General features: G+C 38.7%; 1 protein-coding gene across 1 annotated transcript; it reads left to right on the top strand.

Annotated features, from left to right (window-relative positions):
* Positions 1-780: 780 nt before the first annotated feature.
* LOC127096308 (uncharacterized) lies at positions 781-1,719 on the top strand. The gene has a single exon (XM_051034893.1). The coding sequence runs from the start codon at positions 781-783 to the stop codon at positions 1,717-1,719; it is 939 nt and encodes a 312-aa protein (XP_050890850.1).
* Positions 1,720-16,936: the final 15,217 nt, after the last annotated feature.

Here is a 16,936-nt window from a genome sequence, read left to right as displayed (position 1 = left end):
AGACTCCAAAAGTTTAAACTACGCCTGAATCCAGCTAAATGTACTTTTGGGGCCCGATCCAGTAAACTCTTGGGTTTCATAGTCAGTCAGAAAGGTATTGAGGTTGATCCCGACAAAGTTCGAGCCATCCAAGAAATGCCAGCTCCCCGAACAGAGAAAGAAGTCCTAGGTTTCCTTGGGTGACTCAATTACATCTCCAGATTCATATCACACTTAACGGCTACCTGCGAACCGATATTCAAACTATTGAGAAATAATCAATCAATTGTATGGAACGACGATTGCCAAATGGAATTCGATAAAATAAAAAAGTACTTGCAAGAACCACCAATCCTGATACCACCGGTTCCTGGTAGGCCCCTCATTATGTACCTCACAGTGCTCAATGAATCTATGGATTGCGTTTTGGGTCAACATGACGACACAGGCAAGAAAGAACATGCTATTTACTATCTCAGCAAGAAATTCACTAAATGTGAGACCCGATACTCACTTCTAGAGAAAACTTGTTGTTCTTTGACTTGGGCTGCTCGACACCTGAGACAATATATGATTTGCCATACCACTTTATTGATATCCAAAATGGATCCGATAAAGTATATCTTCGAAAAGCCTGCTGTTACTGGTAGAATTGCTCGATGGAAAATGTTGTTGACCGAGTATGACATCTAGTATGTGACCCAGAAAGCAATAAAAGGGAGTGTTTTGTCTGACTACCCTGCTCACCTACCTGTCGAAGGTTATCAACCGTTGAGGTTTGACTTCCCAGACGAAGACATTATGTTTATCAAAGACTTCACTGTGTCAGGCTTTGAAGCAGGCCCCGAGCCAGGATCGCGATGGACGCTCGTGTTCGACGGTTCTTCCAATGCTCGAGGCCATGGCATAGGTGTTGTTATCACTTCTCCAACTGGTTTCCACCTTCCATTTACCGCTAGATTGTGTTTTGACTGCACCAATAATATGGAAGAATATAAAGCATGTATCTACGGTTTAGAGGCGGCGATTGACTTAAGGATCAATATTCGTGAAGTATACAATGATTCAACTCTGGTAATCAGTCAGGTAAAAGGTGATTGGGAGACTCGGGATAGCAAGTTGATACCTTACAAAGAGCATATCAGAAAACGGGTAACCTACTTTGATGAAATCTCTTTTCACCATATTTCTAGGGAAGAAAAACAGTTAGCAGATGCTCTAGCCACGTTGGCATCTATGTTCGAAGTCAAATGGAAGAACGAAGCACCATCCATTCATATTGACCACTTAGATGAACCAGCACATTGTCTAGCAATTGAGGTTGATCTTGATGATAAGCCCTTGTTCTACGACATAAAGACATTTCTAGAAAAACGGCAATATCCCGAGGGTATATCTGTTACCGACAAGAAGGCTATGAGAAGACTCTCTTCCAAGTTCTTCCTAAACGGTGATGTGTTGTACAAGCGAAATTATGACTTTGTACTGCTCAGATGCATAGATAGACACGAAGCTAGTACGATCATAAAATCCATACATGAAGGTTGCAAGGGTGTACATGCAGAGGGTCCTGCTATGGCCAAGAAGATCATTCGGGCTGGATATTATTTGACGACAATGGAGGTTGACTGTTACAACTTTATTAAAAGATGTCACAAATTCCAGATATACGGTGACAAGATCTTTGTGCCACCGACTCCATTGAACGTTTTGACTTCTACGTGGCCTTTTTCTATGTAGAGCATCGATATGATTAGGATGATAGAGCCTAAAGCTTCCAATGGACATCGATTCATCCTAGTCCCCATCGATTACTTCACGAAATGGGTCGAAGTTTCTTCTTATGCTAATGTCACTCGACAAGTGGTTACCCGATTTATCAAGAAAGAGATAATCTGCCGCTATGGGATACCTAGCAAGATCATCACTGACAACGCCAGTTTCCTCAACAACAATATGATGAAGGAGTTGTGCGAAGAATTTAAGATCGAGCATCACAACTCTTCACCATACCGGCCCAAGATGAACGGCGCCGTAGAAGCAACCAATAAGAATATCAAGAGAATCATCCAGAAAATGGTCAAGACGTACAAGGACTGGCATGAGATGTTACCCTTTGCTCTGCACGGTTACAGAACCTCAGTCCGCACATCCACTAGGGCAACTTCATCCTCGTTGGTATATGGGATGGAGGTTGTCCTACCGATTGAAGTCGAGATCCCTTCACATAGAGTCATCATGGAGGTTGACCTCGATGAAGCTGAATGGGTTCAATCGCGGTATGACCAGCTGAATCTGATCGAAGAAAAGAATTTGATGGTCGTCTATCAAGGTCAATTATACCAAAGACGTCTCAAACGAGCTTTTGACAAGAAGGTTCTTCCTCGTGAGTACCGCACAGGAGAACTCGTGCTCAAAAGGTATTCTTATATTCACTCAGACCCGCGAGGCAAATGGACTCCCAACTATGAGGGGCCTTTTGTCATCAAGAAGGCCTTCTCAGGTGGGTCTCTAATCCTCACAATAATGGATGGGGAAGACTTGCCATCGTCAGTGAATGCATACATAGTCAAAACATATTATGCCTAAAAAGAAATGATGAAAGCCCGCTAGATTAATCTTCGTAAGATTGATCTAGGCAAAAATGGCTATCGCGATGGACCAGAAAAATGAGTTGTCCATGCAAAAGTTAGGGAACAAATATAAGGCTCGCTAAGTCAAAAACCCGAAAGGGTGACTTAGGCAAAAATGAGCATCCCGGTGGAAGAAAAGAATAAGAAATGTCCAAGCAAAACTTAGGGATAAAGGCATTGGCTGTGATCCTTGAGCCCATTACGCTACAAGCTAGATATCAGATGGCCAAGGACCGATCCAATCATCGTCAGACGAAGCAAGGTCTTGGAATTCAGATTCTATAGTAGACTAAGGCCAATGTTGTGATAAATGGAAGAAAATATATACAAAATATTTTCCATTGCCGTTTCATTTATATTTTTCAATTTTTGCAACACCCTCATCAAGGGTGTCTGCATCTTTGTACTCACCATATGTACAGTTTCACATCAATAAAATTCAGTTCTTCCATCAAATTTTTTTCATCTGTGTTTTGTATGCAAAATAATTGATTTATCTTATTCGCACAATGCTTTAAAATTTCGGGGACCAATAAAAGCTACACTAAAGAGAAATATTATGCATTACTATGAAGCCCCGATAAACTTAGAAGATGACTGGTGACTCAAAAATGGTTTTGCTTGAATACCTGGGACATCCAATTGGCTTGGCTGCCACGTTGGTTTCAGTGGTCCTTAGTAGATAGACGATTCCTTGACAGCAGTGTTGACAACACCTAGATCCCACAGTGGTCGCATTCCAAGCTTCGATGATGAGTCGGAGTTCCCATCCTAATAAAGAATCATGTCCCCGCAAATGACGAATAGATAAACAAACAAGTATGCATCATAAAAGGAAAGCATACATCATGCACCGTGATACCCCACGTAAACATCAAAAGTCGGGGCTGACTCCAACCACTTGTTTAATCAAATTTTGGATACGTCGGTATTTAATCCCCTTCCACCTTGAATACCTGAAAAGCTTCCGCAATTCCTATATTCAGGTTCAAGAAGATTAAATAGGGGAAACTGTTGTACCCCAACATTTGCCCTCCCTTTTCCCTAGTTTTCCATTCAACCACTTCACTTGGGGATCATTTGCATACATTCATAATTCATTCATATGCATCATTTCTTCACTAGTGGATCACCATGGATTCAAAACTTTGGGCTTGTGAAGCTAGGGTTTGTATGGAGATCAAGTGTCAAAACCAGAGCCTGACTATCTCATCAAGCATAGGGGATGTGAAACCCTAATTGTTTGGTGGTGGAGGCATGGATTCCACAAGGGGTTGTCCAGGCAATTCTGAGGGGTCTTCAAAATCCTAATTCCTCAAGATATGATGATGGAGCTTCTCTGAATCTGGTCTTGGCCATCAAAACCCTAATGCAGGCTCATACATTGGAAGACTTATTGTTGAAGCATATGGTTTTGTTCAAAGGACTTGCTTGAGGGGTAAGCCTCATGGAAACCCTAATCGAGAAAAGATTTATCTTGATGGACTATGTGGCTTGACTTTTCATCTAGTAACATCCATAACCCTAATTTCACCCACCTTTCACCCATTGTCAATGTACATGGTCCAATCTTAGTGTGGTCTCATTTGGGGATTGGTCTTGAATCCATCTTAGTCTCAATGTTTTGTTGTTTTGTCCATTTGATTGTTGGTGCATTTATGGCCTTGGTCATCCAAACAACCAAAACCTATTGCGTTACAATCTAGTTGTAGGTCATGCCCATTGATTCATGGTTGTTGTTTCATTCAAACCTTAGTATTATTCCCTCAATTCATAGATTTGTTCATAAACCATGTTAATGTATGTTACCAATCAAGTCATGTTCATTTCATCTCAAAATTAAGCATTCATGTATAAAAACAAAACAAATTTGGAAACCAATTTCAAATCATTGTTAATCCATTTCAAACCATTTTAAACCATCATATTGATCATTACATGAAAAATTACAAGCCTTGGCAACTTTTGACTAAATGTTGACTTTGGTCAACAATTGACTTTTTGGTCAACTTTGACAAAAGTCAACCCAAATTCCTTAAACCCTAAATGCACCCATAATCATCCATTAAATATCCATTTACAAGAAAACTACAAAAAAAGAACTTTGACCGATTGCTGACTTTGGTCAATAGTTGACTTTTTGGTCAACTTTTACCAAAGTCAACTCCCCCATTTGTGACAATCTAAAACCTAATCTAACCTACTTGGCCTTTATACATCATCCAGATGTCATGATTTGATATGCTTTTGCTTGGTTTCTTCATTTTCAAGTAACTTGGCCTATTTGCAACCTCATGTTCACCATGTCATTATTTGGGGCTTTTGCCTTGACAAGCATTTTTCACCTTGCCAAATAGGTCCTGCATCTACCACAACCAAACATCATAGTCACATGATTACTTATATTGGCCATTTGCACATGAGGTTCAATCACTATTCTATTACATGAACTCAAGCATGACAATAATTCTACACAAGAACAACACCTCTACAGCAGGTAGCAAGCCAATAATAGGCAGCACAAAACATGCATCCTGCAATTCCGTTCAATTTCTAGCAGTACAGATTAGCACACCATCAGTCCAAACAGAACTACACTTGTTGTACCAACAACATGAGGTCTATAGCACACCAAACCATGGCCTGAACCCTATATCTTGCCTGAAGCCATCCCTCCAGTTCAATTCACAATTGTTGCACACCATATCCAACACCAGTCCATGTACACGCATGCTCAAACCTTTCACATCTTGCAGCCAACATGAAGCCTAGTCAGGTTTGTTGCAATGCCTAAATGTAAGTCAGCAAGCACCTTGCAGCCATCAATCCAAATATGTAAGCCAACCATACATCACACTCCATAAGCATGGCATAACATACTTGATAGAGTAATACATTTGGCCACTTGAAATTCACCATAACAGGGGTAATGCCTACAACAATGGCCCTACAACATGCTATGATACTGTTACATTATATGCCTACATCAAATCCAAAATTCTACAGATGGATAGCATTTTGTTCAAGCCACAACATCAAACCATGCAAACCATTGTAACATCCTGCAATAGGCAAGGTTAACTGATGCAGCAGGAAATCAAATGACATGCATACAAACAATGGCAGCATACAATGTATTGTGACCAACCTGTCACAGTTCTAGCAATGACCATAAGAACAACATATCCTGCAGATCAAAACACCATAAGGTTAAGTCCATAAAAACCACAAAATAAACTCCATTAGGACAAAACCTAAAACTAACCAAGTGAACTTGCATCTGAACTGTTACCTACATGTTTGTTACCCTGCAACTCAACCATAACACAAGACATGCAACCAGTTGCAACATAAACCAACCTCTCACATTAGCATCATGAACAACAAGCTGGCAGAACAAGGAAGTTGGTTAAAGATTGCAGTATAACACACAACCATCATTGATAGTGTAGAAGATCCATGAGTAAAGATTGCAACATATCTAATGGGTTGGTGCAGACAGTGGAAAACCTAGACTTGTAATGGCTTACATGAACACCCTGCAATGCATATCCGATAAACAACAATGCATTCTCCTATCACATCAATGAAGCTTTGAACCTGAGTAGAGGCATAGGAGTACCTGTCCATTGGAAGTGCAAAGTTCATAACCACACAATTGATCCACCTGCATCCCAATAACATGACATTAACCTGTTCCAGCCATGACATAACACTCACGTTAATTCAATTCACTAACCCAAGCTAACTAAAGGAAAACATGTTCAACAGGTCATGACTCCATCCACTAAAACAAAATCCACTTAAGTTGTGACCTGCATTATCCAGTCAACAAAAAACAAAGCTTGCTTATTCACCAACTAACATAACCATTCCTAACTAACTGAGTTAACTACTAACTCAGTGAGCCAATGTTAACTAACTCCGAACCTAAATCATAACTAATTCTAAACCTAACCAAACTCCAAACCTCACTTCTATTTAAACAACTTCATCACCATCATTCAATCACTTTTTGCATTGCTTACAAGCTCTCTCTAATTCTACAATAATCTCTCCCTCACCACTCACTCAGAGCTCTCATTTCTCATAAGTCATTGAAACTTTACATTGAAGCATCAAATTGCTTGAGCTAGACCTCATCACTCTCGATTCATCGTTCCTGATTTCCAGAGGCAAGAAGAAGAAGAAGAAAGGAAGAAGAGAAGAGGACGAGTCACGCTGTTGTGATCATGGACTTACCTGACAAATTTTCTGGTCTTCTTCTCCGATAAGTCATTCTCCTACCTTGACCTTTTCTTGCTTTAAAGTCCCCAGAGCATAGTATCTAGGAAGGGGATTTCAAGCCCCATGGTAGTAGAGGTCAATTCACCCTAGATTCTGTTTAATTTGAGTTTAAGGATTTAGGGTTCTTCTAAGAGATCCCTCAATTTGGCTTACACAACAACCAATTCCCAAATCCATATCCAGCGTAGCATCGCACGCCTGTTGGTGGTTGAAATTTTGGTTTAGGTCACCATCGTCACCGACGGCATCCGCCGGCGCGGTGGTCAGCAGTAGTCGTCCAGTGAGCTAAGGGTACGTGAGTGAGAGAATGGCGCGCATGTTGGCGTTCAAATTCTGTTGACTTAGGCTAGTCAACTTTGGCTATTGGTTTGGTTCTGGTGGGCTTCATAATCCCAGGCCCACTGAACCTGTTTTACACCCCATGTGCGCCATGCACCCCCTTTGACTATTGAGTAAATTGGATAGTGGGCTTAACAAAGCCCACACTTTGTTTCGTGCTCACCACTCCGTTTTTGGATATGCACCTCCCATGGGAACATAATAGTGTGATAATGGGCTTAACGACAACCCATATTCCGATTTTCTTTTCCACTCTGTTATTGGACACACACCTCTGTGACCGAAAATCCATACTTGGGCTTGACTGAAGCCCATATGGCAAATTCAGGATCTCACCTCCTCTCATAATTCATACCTTCCAACCAATTCAATTTTATTTTATTTTTTAATTGATTTTTCATTTTTGTAATTAGCTTAATTAGGTTAATGTTAGGCTAATTAGATCAAACTTGATGATAGTAAATTAAATCTTGATCTTTTAGAACATTAGGTTAATTTAGACTTAATTAGGTAAAAATTAGGTTTAATTAGAAATAGTTAGATTTTGATTAAATTTAGGATAATGCAATTTTCAATGTTAGGTTAAACCATTTTTAAGATTTTATCATTTTTAGGTTCTAATTAGGTATTGATTAGAATTTAATTCACATTTTGACATATTTTGTAAATGACCATTTTGCCGTTTAGAGGTAATTTTAGGCATTTTATCCATTTATGACATGATCCCATTAGGACTAGAATTTGACATTAGGATTGAATCATTTCCTAACAATTGTAGATTCCCTTAGGACTTATACATAGGATTTTTTTAATCAAGATTTTGACTAATATGTACATGCTCCCTTAGGGCTTTTAACTTAGAATTTTTAATCAACTTTAATCCATCAACGCATGATCCCTTAGGATAGTTTTTAATAATTACTAACTTCTAGATTAGAATTAACCCAATTCCATAAACCAAAATAAACACATGATTAAATTGATCAAAAGCAATTTTGATTGATTAATTCCTTTGAACTTGTATAATCCCACAGTCTAAATTGAGTGACCAAAAGACCATTGGTCACTTAATAAGACTTTTCTTCTAAGCTGTGGAGCTCAAGGCATCAAGTCAAGATCTTCAATCAAGGCATCCCCAGTCATACCAAGCAGCGGATTATTCAAGCACATCAAAGGTGACATCTTCAAAAGCTTGTCAAATCAAAGTTAGAAGTGTGTGGCACGAGCCTTAAGTAATAGAGAAGGAGTGGGACTAGAGTATTCCTACCCCCATTCTAAGTATCTTTAGGTATGGGACGTATGACCCAACGCTCATTGTATTCACCTCTATCCATAGACTTTAGCACAATTCTAATCATACAATTGATAAGTCTCTCTCTCTCTCTCTCTCCCTCTCTCTTCATAAAGCATCATACAACAAGTAAGGACTACATCAACAACTTATCAATCATGAACCAAGTTACACGATACGAGCCTTAAGCAATAGAGAAGGAGTGGGAATGGAGTATTCCTACCCCCATTCTGAGTATCTATGGGTATGGGATGTATGACCCAACGCTCATCGTATTCGCCTCTATTCATAGACTTTAGTGCAATTCGAATTGAACATAAGGTCTTCATCATCAGCACAAGAAACAACTACAAAGATTCTTCTCTCCCCACTTGGAAGTTAAGACGAGAATTACATGCCATGAGCCTTAAGTAGTAAAGAAGGAATGAGACTGGAGCTTTCCTACACTCATTCTGGATATCTTTGGGTGCGATACGCTTGGCTCGTTGCTTATCGTATCCACCTTTACTCATAAACTTTAGTTTGATTCTTATCAAATAACTATCAAGTCTATCCATTCTCCATTATATTCAACTCTCTAAATCATTGCAATCCATTATTTTGTCTCCATCATCTTGTTTTCAGCCTTAGTTGGTTGAACTACGAAAGCTCTGATTTCCTTATTGCACTATAAGGGTACGTAGGCAGAAGAACCCAGTTTCTTCGCGAGATATCTTATCTATTCCTACCTTATTTATCAATCTACCCTATCTCTACCCAATGAATTATTCTCTATTCATGCTTTCAATACCATCTTTTGAGATCAATCATACTCTCCTTGGATTCCTAGTCTATCCTTTTAGGACGTCTTAATGATAGTCCATCTCCTCAATCAAGAGTTGTTTGGGCTACAAGCCCAAACACTTAATTCAGTCTTTCTTTTTGGCTTTACCTTATAGTCGCGACCTGCTAGTCCACGTATTGGTAAATGCCCACCTTGCTCTTTAATTCAGAATCTATCTCTTTCTTGGATCCAAGATACTATCCTTCACTGATCTCGAACTATTTGTTTCCCCAGCAAGTGATACACTATTACAGTACTACAATCATTCCTTGACTTGGTGTTTGTCTTGTGAGCCCCTGTTGCTTAGACAAATGTCCTTTCTTTCTATTCTCGTGGTTCCGAACTACGATTGCTCTGACTTTCTCATTATACAATAAGAATACGTAGGCACGAGGATGCGAATCCTTGGCGAGCATACTTCTAATTATTCCTCCTTCGCCTTAGGGCATCATTCACACCTTTCATGATCCATTACCTACCTTCGATCATAAATCGTTCACCCAGTGACATATTATTCCTTTGACATCAAGATACATTTTCTTTGGAATTCCATACATACCCTTTTAGGACACCTAATCTAGTCCGAATTTCTACCTAGAGTTGTTTGGGCTACAACCTCAAACATTTAATTCCTTCTTTTTTGGCTATACACCCTATAGTGGCGGCCTGCTGGTCCATGTAGCGGTTAGAGTTGTTTCCCTCTATGTTAGAAATCTCATTTCTTTTATGAATTCCAATACAATTTCACCTTTTGATTTCAAATAATACTTCTCCAGTCACTTATCACCAAATATTCAATTTTTGTGACTTCGGTCACTTCATTCCGTTCATCTCCATGATATATCCATATACTACCTTCCTTCACTCCATGTGATATACCAGTTACTTTTAAGCCAAATACACTACCTCTTTGTGCTCCTTCTTGCGTCACCTTGTGAACCAAGAGATGTTTGGGCTACAACCTCAAACACTTAATTCCTTCCTTTTTCGGCTTTACCTTATAGTGGCGGCCTGCTGGTCCACGTATTGGTAATAACCACCTTACTCTTGGGTTCATATTTTCACCCTTGTTGGAGTTCAAAACACTATTCTTTGGTTCAGACCATACCTTTATCATACAATCTTTTTCATCTCCCGCCTCTAGTTCCTCGAACTACGAAGCTCTGAATTCCTTTTTGCACTATGAGGATACGTAGGCATGAGGGCCCTAATCCTCACCGAGCACTTTATCATTTTCTTTCCTTTTCTCATTCTTTTGCGAGTAATATTTAGATATAACACATATTCGATTGAGAACAATCAAAAAGGTTCCCATGGAGTACCATGGATGTTTGGGGTGCTAATACCATCCCCTTGTATAACCAACTTCCTTACCCACTATATCTCTTTCCCCCGGGTTTTAAGGATGTTTTCCCATCTCTTCGGGGATAAATAAAGTTCAATGGAGACTCTGTTGTATGTTCGAGCGTGCGATGTGTTCAAGTATATTTCCGCTAGCTTCATTGAGTATGCCATCAATTTGAGCTATTACAACTTCTACCCTAACGCATCTCTCTTCCCTATACTTGCGGTTGTTTTTCAAATCAAGGTAAGCTTGATCATAGATTCCCTTCTTCAAGTTCTTGATTTTTTTACAAGCTCTTCCAAGTTGGAAATGCTCATGCAAATAGCTTCGATAGATCTTCTCCCTCTCCAACTATTCACGGGTTAAATGATCATTGTATTCCTTGACAGTCTTCCTTAGCTCTAGGATTTGGGCCTCATATTCCTCTCTGGCCACTTTCTTCATTGCATTTGACAACTCAACAATCTTCTATAAATCCTTGATAGTGCGTCAAGCTTGATCCAATTTGTTTTTTCAGAAGTTTAGCTAAGAGTTAGCTCCCAACAGAGCACCACTAACATATTCTTTCTTTGTTTCAACATCCGTCAGCCTCTTCTTGTTGCTTTCAAATTTCTCCTTAACTTGCTTACCCTCATCTTCCAAGTCTTTGTTTCTTTGCTTGGTACGGTTCAGTTGAACTCGTAGATGAGTGTTTTCCAATTCGAGCTCTTTGATTTTATCGGTAAGCTTGTCAACGTCTCTCTTGTAAGATGGGCTCAGGTTCGGGCGTTAAAGGGTAAAATGAAGACTCAAATAAGAAAGGCATCTTGACAATTCGAGCTCGCTCTTTTACCCACAGGATGTATGGTTCCTTGGCTATGACATTTTTCTTCCCCCATTTTTGATTAATTCTGACTATCTTAGTCCAAGCTCTCTTCAGTCTCCTTACAACTGGATTGAGTAGGTCAACATTGTTGATGATGAATGGCATAAGGTCTTTGTCTTCGGGAGGACTAACTATGGCATGCCCAAGTTGTCTTTTAAGTAACACAGGGTTGTAATTTATGCAACCACGTGCACCTATCAAAGGTACATTATATAACCCTCCATATCTTAGTATGACATCTTTAGTTTCCCACTCTCTTTTATACCATTGGACCGAACCGGCAGAGAGAGAGGCAAACCTCTCAGGCCAAGTGAGATTTCTAGAGGCAAAAGGTCATCTTTGAGGCATGTGAGTCCTCATCCATAGATGTAAGAGTGGAGCGTAACAAAGGAAAGTTTCTCCTCTTTTCTCATGCCTAGTGTGGAAGGTATGGTAGAAATCTTCTAGCAAGAAAGGTATTGGGTTGTCAGCTAAGAATATCTCCATTGGCAAATGGTCTATGAAATTGTCAATGTTTAGGAATAAGACAATTCCATGAACAAATAGTGCCAAGATTTCACTATAGAATTCCCCCTTTTCCTCTTGAATCATCTTCCAAGCATGGTCTTCCATGAATTTTCTTATGAAACCCTTGACAACACCCTTAGGTGCCTAATTTTCTACCAACTCATTGCGTTAAGACCTAACACTGAGGCTAGCTCGAACATAGTGAAACCTTATTCAATCTTAGGGAAAGGATTATAGTCTTTGATAGGTTGATTGTGAATCCTCTCAAATTCCTCCAATGTTGGATCTATTTGAAAATCAGGGAAAGTAAAGCATCGTAGAGGGATGTCATAGTATTGAGCCAAGGTGGTAAGAGCTGCAAAGTGAACTTTCTATGTTAAGAGTTCAAAAATGTTCCCATAGGTTGCTCGGAACTTGTTGTTCTTGATAGACGTAATCCTAGAACTTAAGACCTTTAGGCTATCAGTTTGAGGTTCCTTTTACTGGAAGGAGAATGTGTTTTTCCTAGGAGGAGGATTCATGATTGCTTTGAAAAAATGTCTTATATTCCTGCAATGAACACAAGATACTAAGAGCTTTGTTTTTGTGATTACGATGTATGATTTCATGAATGCATGGATGAATGGGTGAGTAGATTAATGAATTAACGGATAAATGATATTCAAGCATGAGTTCATAATCTGAGGCATCTGAGATGAGGAATGGAGTGTAATACTGATTGCTTTCAAACCAAGGTTCTCATAGTGCAAGATCTAGGGCTCTTTAGAAATAAGGACCCCATAGTCATGAATTCATCTGACTATTTGCCACTTACGGGTGGAAAGTCTTTCCCACAAGGTTTTTCTTGCAACCAATATCATTCTCTTTCATTCTCACAGAACCATGTAATAGATTAGGTAATGATAAAAGAGATAGATAAAAGTAATTAGATAAAAAAGATAGAAATAAAAGAAAATAAACCCTCACACACACACACACACACACACACACACACACACACACACACACACACACACACACACACACACACACACACACACACACACACACACACACACACGCATACATACATACACACACACACACATGTGCGCGTGCGCATAAATCCAACCTAAATTGGGCTTGACTTGCTTAGGGAAACCGGGTCCCCAGCAGAGTCACCAGCTGTCGCTACCACGAAAAACTGATTGACTGACAATTCTTTAACGAAAAGCACACAGAGTTAACACCAGATTTGATTTATTCCTATATAAAGAGGAAAGGGAAAATAGTTGATAAAACCCTCTTAAAGAAAAAAAAGAAAAGGATTAAGGACTGGTATCGCAACCAAATATGGGTTCGGAAGTCAGTTATGCAAGGGGAAGGTATTAGCACCCATCACATCCATGGTACTCCATGGGAACTATTTAAGTTGTCTACGTGCGTGGGTATTTATCTTTAGAATTTAATTATTATCAAAAAAGGGGAAAGAATGAGATTGGGTTTTTATTATTGTGCTCGCCAAGGATTTGGGCCCTTGTGCCTACGTATCATTATCAGGGGATGAAGAATCAGAGCTCTGTAGTTCGGAGTAGAAAACGATTGTGTGTTGGTGTATTTTACCTCGAAAAGGGGTTTTCGAAGTGATGCCCTAAGGCATACAAAATAAAGGTTTGATGAGTTGATGTTTGTTTTTGGGTTTTTGAAAGGATTATTTTTTATTAAATTGCACTAAACACTATGGGCAAAGGAGAATATTTCGGACAAACAAGCCAAGCGTCTTTTGTCCAAAATAATAAGAGTAAGGGTAGGAGAACTCCATTCTTACTTATTCCCACCACTTAAGGCTTTTGGTGCACAATTCTGATTGTATTTTATTGTATTTTAGATTTGATTAAGAAAATGACGCTTGACTTTGGATCAAGGGTTTATTGCTTATTGATTTTGAAATGATGACGTACATGAATATTTGCAAAAAAATAAATGTGAGAAATAAAGGATCTCATTGTAAGGTAGCCAAGAGAAAGCCTTGTGTGTGCAAAGTGACCTATGCTAACAAGTGGATAATGGACTTAAGAGCATGTCTCCCTAGGGTAGTGCCACAAATGTCATTCTTACAATAAGAGATTGCAAGTTATAGATGGAAATCTAAGTTAGAGCAATGGGTCAAGAATTAGGGTAAGGTCTACATGCAAGGGTCCTAATGAGTCCTCTAAGTCCATAGTGGGCCACAGATGAATGCGTTTTTTTGAATTTTAATTCATCATATTTTTGTTCTTTTTGATTATGCGATGACAATAAGTAAATGATAAATGAAACAAAGATGCATGAGAAATATATACAAATGCCGATGAGTATGAACATAAAGTACTTGGGAATAAATGACAATAAAGTAAATTAACAAGAAAGATAAATGACAAATGATAAATTATGTTAACCAGATCAATGGTTAGTGATGAAAGTTAGTGGTTAGAAATCAAATTGTACAAGGTAACTATCTAGGGATTATCTATCCATAAGCCAAAGGACTTAAAATATGGCACATCGAGGGATAGCCTATCATTGATCCAAAGTATTAAAGATGGTTCATGATCATCTATCAGTATATTTGGATCAAAGACGATTATAATAACCTTAAGTCCATCTATCAATGATTTGAAGAGTGGAAGATTGTATCACACACATAATTACAAGTTAAAAGTCAGATAATGTACAAGTTAGACATCCAAATCCAAGTGTTAATGGTTAATGATCAAGTGGTTCCAACACAACACAAATAGAATCAGAATGTAAAGCTCAAACAAGTGAAGGTATCATCTATGCATCAAGAGGTTCAAACATGATCAACTAGGGGCAATCTATCAACACCTCAAAGTGTCAAGAATGATCCATTGATCATTCATTAACATGCTTGAAGTGTTGAAGATTAAATCAACCCTAGGATCAATTACCAATGATCAATAGATTATCATCAACCATAACCAAACACAAGGGTATACAAGTCCAATTAAAATGATGAAAATAATTAATTAATGGATAAATAAAATATATTGATGGAATATATTTAATGAAACAATTGGTTAAAAAGAAATAACCAATAAAAAATAAATAAAAATGAAAAGGTTATGAAATTAAATAAAATGAAGAAAATAAATTAAGAAAGAAAATAAAAGAAAATGAAGGAAAAAAGAACAAAACAAAATGAGGGGTGCTAGTGGTTGAACATCTTACCCTGGGGTCATAGGCCCAAGAACCAACCACTGAACCAAGTATTTTTGGTTGATAAATAATGCGCTGATGAAAATAAATAAAATAACTCTATTGAAAATGAATAAGTGGCCTAACCACAACCACGTGATCTGACTACTTATAATTAGTATGCACGATGGAAGGTTCAGATCATGGGGAACATAAAACATGCGCATTTACCAAAACATACACATACAAGAGCCAAGTCAGCCTAACCAACTAATAAGAATGCGCCAGACCAATTTTTTAAGTCAAATTTGAAAATGAAAAACGCGGGTAGAAACGAACAATGTTCATCTTCAACCTTGGAAATCCAAAAATCCAAACTCTGCAACTTGAAGTTTCAAGTGGAATCAACCATGGATTCCACTTACCCTTGGGTCATCATTGCCTCCCCCATACTCATGAGCCATTGATTAGCTATGAGTATGGGGAATTTCAGAAAAATCTGAATGATAACTCAACCCTAAAATAAAAAGTAAATTGTGTTGGTGCAATGATTCAAGCTCAAAACATGGGGTTAAGCTTCAGTGGATCAAGAGGAGTAAAGTGGTAACTTGTTTGGAAGGAAATGATGGTTCAGATGGTGGTTCCGATGGATTTGGGGAGCTCAAGTGAGGATGTCTCAACCACTTCTGAGGATTCAGTTAGCTTCAGAGACGTTCAGTGAAGGTGTTCGGGTGTTTTTGTGGTGTTGAAAATGGCTCAAAGATTGTAACCGAATGCTCTGTTTTTTAGGGAAGTGAGGTGTGTTTTTAGTAGAGTTTCGATGGCTCTAAAGCTTCGTTATGGAATGGAGAAGCATCCCCTATTTATAGGGAAGTTGAGGGAGTGTTTAGGTTGAAGCTTTAGGACTGAGAAGTCTGATTTAGCATGAGCCCAAAAAAGAGACAAAATCCAAACTTGTTGGATAAGGTAGAGTGATCACTGCTCTGCAATTTCTCTTCCATCCCTTTGTTCTACGGATATCACACTTTTGGTGAGACACGTGTGACCGCTATACCCGCTGAAGCTCATTTGCTTGTATCCACTTTTGGCAACTTTGGGATTTTTGACTTTTTTCGGTTTGCTTGCACATCTCCCTTTGCTACACTCATTTGGGCTTGAATTTGGTGCCTCAAAGTATTATAACATGCTCTTAGTTCAGATGGAATGGAAACATACATGAATTGATGACTTGGTGAATGAAACAACATTGTTTGGCTGGTTTGGTCTGCTACATGTAGCATGGTGAAACATGAACTTTACACTTGGGCCAATTAAAATTGGCTCGTCCATTTTGAATAAACATTAAGCCAAATCAACCTTTCCATACCATGAATGTATTTCAAAAATAATTAGGTCAAAATATGTTGTGATGTGAAAATGGCATGGGTGCAAAGTGGTGGTCATGACATGCTTTTAGGCCTGACTAGGCAGCTTGACTTGACTTGGACAATCCTAATTTTAAGGTCCTTAGGTGCTAAATTAGGTCTTGGGCCTTGAAACAAAGTTGAAGAGTAGTTCATTTAGGACATTTGGGTCTAAGTAGATCCTTAAAACGGTAAAAGATGAAAATATTATGGGGTTTATACCAAATGGTAAGCCAAACTTGCCAAAACTTGACTAAACAACATGCCCTAAATTGCAATTTTGAAGT

The sequence above is a fragment of the Lathyrus oleraceus genome, chromosome 6 (genome assembly GCF_024323335.1).
Source record: "Lathyrus oleraceus cultivar Zhongwan6 chromosome 6, CAAS_Psat_ZW6_1.0, whole genome shotgun sequence".
In the NCBI taxonomy this organism is placed as follows: domain Eukaryota; kingdom Viridiplantae; phylum Streptophyta; class Magnoliopsida; order Fabales; family Fabaceae; genus Lathyrus; species Lathyrus oleraceus.
The sequence above is the reverse complement of the archived record's forward strand: the minus strand, read 5'-3'. Positions and strand labels throughout refer to the sequence as shown.

Coding starts and splice junctions, on each gene's coding strand:
- LOC127096308 (XM_051034893.1), top strand. CDS start 781: ATGTTTATCAAAGACTTCACTGTGTCAGGCTTTGAAGCAGGCCCCGAG.